The sequence below is a fragment of the Vipera berus genome (genome assembly GCF_964194415.1).
Source record: "Vipera berus genome assembly, chromosome: 2".
Classification (NCBI taxonomy): domain Eukaryota; kingdom Metazoa; phylum Chordata; class Lepidosauria; order Squamata; family Viperidae; genus Vipera; species Vipera berus.
This window is the reverse complement of record NC_138203.1, coordinates 156,773,008-156,779,918: the sequence shown is the minus strand read 5'-3', so window position 1 is coordinate 156,779,918 and position 6,911 is coordinate 156,773,008. Positions and strand designations below refer to the sequence as shown.

General features: G+C 35.7%; 1 protein-coding gene across 1 annotated transcript in view; it reads left to right on the top strand.

The window, feature by feature from the left end:
* Positions 1–1,015: 1,015 nt before the first annotated feature.
* The window catches only part of LOC308663877 (cholesterol transporter ABCA5-like), a 49,178-nt gene continuing 43,282 nt past the window's right edge, over positions 1,016–6,911 (top strand). The window contains exons 1-2 of the mRNA XM_081320653.1: positions 1,016–1,125; positions 6,131–6,335. Coding sequence (XP_081176779.1) covers positions 1,021–1,125; positions 6,131–6,335 — 310 coding nt within the window. The 5' untranslated portion in view covers positions 1,016–1,020. The remainder of the gene's footprint in view (positions 1,126–6,130; positions 6,336–6,911) is intronic.

The window sequence follows — 6,911 nt, the reverse complement described above, 5'->3', positions numbered from 1 at the left end:
GTCACTGCAGATAAATGATTTCTGCAGATTCTCAATATACTCTTGGTTGTTTCTTACTGTTCTTCCTCATCTCAGTATACCATGTTTTTATTGTCCTTCTATTTGGGTTTCGACTGGGAAACTGCTAACTGCTGTAAATCTCATGGTCTCATGGACATGCGCTGTAAAGCTCTGTCAACAATAGCTCATACTCTCATCACCATGTGCTTAGACTACTAGAATGCACTCCACACCTGCCTGCCTCTGAAGATAAACTAGAAAATGTGCATGCAATATTAATCTATTAAGCCTTTAAAGCTCTGATCTATGGTGCCTCAGGGACACTTTATTTCAGGTTGAAGCTTCCCAACCCACACATGCAAGCTGAGAGAGAATGCTTAAAGCAGGGGTGTCAAACTACCGGCCCATGGACCGGTTGCATCATGTGGAGGCTGTGCGAAAAAAGTCACGATACATTGCGGCACGTCACGTGACGTGGTGAGTTTGACACCCATGGCTTACAGCCTTTGCTCCTAGGAGGAATAAAGAGACATGCAGCAATGTCTGTACTGTTGGGGCACACCATTCCCCTGGAAATGTATCCACCACCCATCTCATTTGTTTCCCTCAAACTCTTTTATTTCAGCAGGCATTTGGTGATTTCATTATAGTATTCTTATTATGAATGCATGGCATTGGGTTCCCATTTTTATTAGGTTGATTATCAGGTTCTACATATTCAGTTTTTTTATTTTGTTATAAACTGCTTAGTTGGGAGCTGGGTGATATATAAATTCTGTATATATAAATAAACAGTTAAGTTTAAGAATGTAAGCTCTAAACTTTCTACTGAACATTTTCATGATAACAAAATGCCTTATAAGAATGACAACATTTCTTTTCCAAACCTTACATTACTGTTTTGGTCAAGTACCGTTCACAGAATTAGAAAAAATATAAAGCTAGGCATTTAAAGAAGGTACAAATTAATTTTATGTGCACACCTCATGCATTGTTTTTCAGGCTACACACATACACAAAATGTCTACAGAGACTCCAAGACAAGGAGGAACATGGCGACAAACTAGAGTTCTTTTATATAAGAACTGCCTAATTAAATGGCGGACGAAAAGGACTAGTATTCAGGTGAGTAGATCAGAAGTATTTTAACCTCATTTCAACATTAAATCAGATGATTCATGTCAAACATAGCGAGTCTGTATACAGGTGCACTCTATTAATAAAATTCCATATTTTAAAAGTAATATATCATATATCTACTATATTTTTATTCAGAATTATGTTAATATTTGTTATGACAAAGTAAAAATCACAAACGAACGTGACCAAATCATACGAATCAGCCATTAAATTTCTTACAATGTCAATATAAAAAAAAATCTGATATTCACCCTTTTTAAAAAATTCTTTGAGATGTCCATTAAATACAAAACAAGATTTTTGAATGAATTAACTTCTTCTCTAAATCTTATTTTAAGATCATGTTTTTGGGGAAAATGCATAAAATTGAATTGTTTGTTTTACTTCAAATACAGAGCAGCTTAAAGATCATGATATTTGAGGTATCTCTGAAGCTGATAAAGCATCAAGTCAGTTTGTTTTGTCAATGCTTCAATTTAATGGACAACCACTTGTCTGAAATGGTATAGGGTCTCCTGCTTGAGCAATGGGCTGGATTAGAAGATTTCCAAGGTCTCTTCCAACCCTTTTATTTTGTGATTCTGTTAATGGTATATACCAGGGGTCGGCAACCTTAAACTCTCAAAGAGCCACTTGGACCTGTTTCCCAGAGGAAAAAAAACACACTGGGAGCCGCAAAACCCGCGCACGCACACAAGGGGAGGAGGTTGATCGAAGAGTTTAATTAAAAGGAAATAGAGGTTGCTGTGCATGAGCGCTCTCTCTCTCTCTCTCTCTCTCTCTCTCTCTCTCTCTCTCTCTCTCTCTCTCTCCCTCCCTCCCTCCTCCCTCTCTTCCACCCCCCTCTCTCTGATCTTCTGCTCACCTGGCAAGCTGGCTTCACGCGGTTCTTGGACAAGCTGACACACATTCTTATTGGGCTTGCTCTCCTGCCCTGCTTTCTGCTGCTTCCTGCTTCCTGTGGAGAACTTGTCAGCTTCTCAGAGAACAGCGTGAGTTTTACACACACACACACACAGAGAGAGAGAGAGAGAGAGAGAGAGAGAGAGAGAGAAGGGAAGTGCAAGTGCCTCTCTCTGTCTCTCTCTCTGCAAATGGCGGAGCACAACTGGGAGCCACAGGAGAAGGCTGAAAGAGCTGCATGCGGCTCCAGAGCCGCGGGTTGCTGACCTGTGGTATATACCTCCAAGTCCATGGTCCAGTAACTTGAATAGTCTCTTAAAATTCTTTAACTACTGATCAGCTGGTTTAAAATACTGATTCATTGTTCAGAAGAAGAGTTATTCTTTTTCCTTGTTATCTTCAAATTGAGAAAGCTTGCCCATGAAAGGAAGGGCATAGAAAAGGGGCCAAAGTAACTATGATCTACTAACAATCCATTTGAATATTTTGTCAAAAAAGCCTAAAGATAATTCACAACCAGGTCAGTATCAACATGGAAGCTGAGCCCTCAAAGTTGTAAATTATCCAACAAGTAATAGGGAAGAATATGGGATATACATGAGTGGTCCTAGTGCTTTTGATGTGATATAATTGACTGGTGTAAATATAGACGTTAAATATATACATGGGCTCTAAATGAGCCCAAAGGAAATAATAAATCAAATTCTCATTCTATATAAATATAGATGTTAAGATAAAAGCCCACTTATAAGATGGCAAAAGTTACCATCCTTATAAATCAATCTCATGTTGGCCAAAAATAGCCAAAGAATCTTGCCTTGCCACAAAAACGTTCTCAATAATTTTCTTATTTGTGTAAAATGTGTAATAGGAATTAACACTAGAATTGCTCTTTAAAATAGATTAATCTACTTACATTAATCTTAATTAATTCAAAGGTTATTTTAAATAATCAGCAGTTTCTATATACTGCAATTGTAATTTCCACATACTGTGATATATTTTAGGGGAATGAATTCCAAATGTTTTATATAATCTAAACTAATAATAAAGCAAGCTAAAAATAAAATGCAATCTATATATTTTTATGCAAAAGGAAAAATAGATATTTTCCACATAATATTCCTAGAATATAAACTATATTGTTGCATAACTTCAACTAAATATCCAAAATATTATCTACATATAAAAAAAATTATATTTGGTGCTCACTGCTATAACACCAATAATATCTTGTAAAAATAAAAAAAGATGAAAGTTCAAGAACCAAACTAAAATTAAAGGCGACAATGAGCATCCATGTCAGGTGTTATATCTGCTGATATAAATCAGTTTGTAATCACTTTAGTTATAGTATGAAGATGCCAAATTATAATCCAAGATTAAACTTAATTATATTTAATTTAATTAGCTAATGTTTTGTTAAACTAAGATTTAAAAAAGATTCCCCAATAGGTTGTGGAAAAATAATTAAAAAAAACATGCTCCAAAAATTTACTATGAACCATTTTGAAGACTTTTTCATTATACAGCAAGATTAAGATGAAGCAACCTAATGAATAGCTGTTTCCAACGTTTCAATCACCAAATGAATATTACTAAATGCCTATCAGCTTTTTATAAATCATAATTGAGTTGGATAAATTTTAGATCTCTTAGCTAATGCTATTATTATCTGGACATCAATGTTAAGCAGTAATATTAGCTTATAACTTTCACATCCAGTAATGTATTTCTCTTATTTTTAGTTTAATATTATTGTAAATTGAGCATCATAAAATAAAAATTAAGTTTAGTAAGGTTGAATGACTCGTGGTAAACCTCTAATACAACCATAAAATTTCAGTTTTTTTCACTTAGAAAACCATCTAGACTAGGAGCTTTACTTGGTTCTGTTTATATAATGCAAGCAACAATATATTGCTAACAGCAACAATAACACAAACAAAATAACTATAATGACAATAATACAATACCATACCTCCCCAACATACAGTCATCATACAAATGATGCTTCTTGCGCAGTTTTTCATTAAAAAAATCTAAATGGTCCTTTAATTTTCTCAATTTCCCTTCTAGGCAATCACTCTGCTCTTTAGGCACACATTTTTTCTGCTTGCTTTGATGAACAGTTTATACATGACTGTGATCAGGTAACCTGAAAGAGCATATTGTTGTATAACATTGTTAAGAATACGGGGAATTTATTTAAGTAGAACATGCACACGAAGCTCAGTGGGACTCCTTTCCCTCATTACTAATTACGGAAGCAATTAAAATCTTTTAACAAGAAGCAAGCACACCGATTTCCATGCTTAGTTAAGTGTTATTGCTTTTAGAGCATTCTTCACCCATACTTACTCATTCCCTCATGCATTAACTCAACTTACTAATGAAACTGGCAGCTGGCCACCCATTTTGTTCAAGGATGTAGGGATTATCTAAACAGGAAAATCGTTTGTTTTAAGTCCAATTGCTAGGCTAATTGCATTGTCCAATTCTGATATATGAGATGGCATGTTAGGTATTTACTTCAACAGTCAATACCCTCATTCACACAACACACACACACACACATTCATACATATAAGTGCGTGTAATATCCAAAACTTACCTAAAGTTCCTCATCTGTTATATATACATCTCAGAGTAGAGATGTAATGTACCATTCTGGATTATTTTTCCTCTGTCCCTATTGAACTACCCATTACAGAAATAGAAAGGCATTTCCTGGAAGTAAATCTTCCATCTAGTTTGCGTTTTGTTATATTCTGAATATGCTCTGGTCCAGGAACAAGTCTATGAAACATCTTTAAGGAAGACTTTGAAACATGGCATTCAATAATATCATTACTTTTCTTTTCAAGCAGATAATAAGCATAACTTATTTAGAATGCAATTTGATGCTTCTACTTAAATTAGCAGCATTTAAGATGGCATCTGATTTTAATGGGCAAACTAACACATATGCATGGTTTTCCTTTATTCATAGTATGCAAACTGAATGTCACCATTCTAATAAACAGCTCAGCCAACCTGTTTGCTAAAGTATGCTTTTAATTCATTTCATTTAATTCATTTACTTCTCTTATAAAATGTTATTTTAAAGATCTTGAAATCTACTTTGAATGTTGTGCATATCAGTTATATCCACAGAAGGATCACAAAAGCCACGCTAGTGGTTGTGGCAGGGCTATCTTGGGAACACTGATGACGTAATATATGTATACCCTTAATTCTTGTTTGTTTCTCTATAAAAATTGAGTTTAAGGAATCAGATTGCTATTATTGTTATTAGATTTTTAATCCCATCTTTTACATATTTTGGTCAACTAAAAGCAGCAGACATGCTTAATACTCATGCCTCCAACTTTAGCTTAAAGTCACCTGCAAAAATGCCTCCGGGCCCTCTGCAGAAAAAAAATAAAAATAAAACATCAGCAAGCAGGGGGATATAAAATATTCAGGGGAATTTGGAAGGTTGTGGAGAGCAACCTTATCACTTTGCCTTCTGATAATAATAAATAATAAACCTTTATTTTCAAAGTACAACATGTGTACATTGAGATTAGCTGAGCCTCCCCCCGTGCTCTCTCCCCCCAACACACAGTGACAACAAACCCTCCATCCTACCACACCATGTGAACCAACTACACCACACACCGGCCTCCCAAGTCAATTCTGCATAAATTCAGAGAGATTATATCCCATTCAAAAGCCTAACAGCCCACAGATAAAAGCTGTTTTTCAGCCTGATGGTGCAGCTGGCTATACTCCTATATCTCCTACCCGATGGTAGGAGAGTAAAGAGATACCGTCCAGGGTATGAGTCATCCCTGAGAATCTTCCTCACTCTTCCAAGGCAACGAGCCCTGGCGAGGTCATGGGTGGTTTCTGATGAATCCCTCTTACCACGCCACCTGTTTTCTAATAGGTGGGTTTTAGGCTGCATTTATCTGTGCTTCATTTAAAATATGTTTTGATTATTTTTAAAGCTACGGTTTTGTGTGCTGCACTTTATTGCAGATATAAGTGAAAAATACTGTTTTTTTAATCATTTCTATTTTTACTTTTTTCATCTATGCAGGAAATCCTCATCCCTCTTTCCTTACTAGGTTTGCTCATTATCATCAGCATGATCCAGCCAAACAAAAGACATGGCAGGATGCCAGATGCAGTTCTTTATTCTACAAATCGCACAAGTATTTCTGAGTTTATTGTGGGCTACACACCAGTAAATAATATGACAAGAAAAATCATGCACAAAATGTTTTCAGAATTCTGCCCAGAAGGTACTGAGAATATGTATGGTATTTCGTCCTAAATGAAACTGCTTTTATTTTAGAAGTTTCAACCCTTCAATGGCAGTTATTATCCGGGCATGAAAAACTATTTTCTCCTATGTAAACAGAATTTAAAAACTTGCTTTCAAATTTTGGCAATTTAAATATGCAAAAAAATCCCAAAGAAAGAATAGGATGCTCTTTACTGTTCCAAAATAATATTTAAGCTCATTGTTGGATCATTCAGTGTAAAATTTGCGGATAAAAACAGAATGATGCCCTTTTTAAAAATTAAGAGGTAGGTTAAATTAGGTAGATTTTTTTTAATTTTAACTTTGTTCATATTAAAAATGAGTAATTGCATTCTTAGTTTTGGTATGTGGCATTTGTAAGAAAAAAATTGGTCTCTGAAAGGTTTGAGAAAATTGTAAGTTGAAAAAATGGTACATTGGTTCCGGTGGCTCCGCGGCGACGGAGACAGCCTTCCCGGGCTGCCCGCGGCTCAGCTGTTGTTTTTTCGCCCGAAACAGCGCCGATCAGCTGTTCGGGCGAATTTGAAGCCCCCTCCTCGGGAGAAGAGGAGGG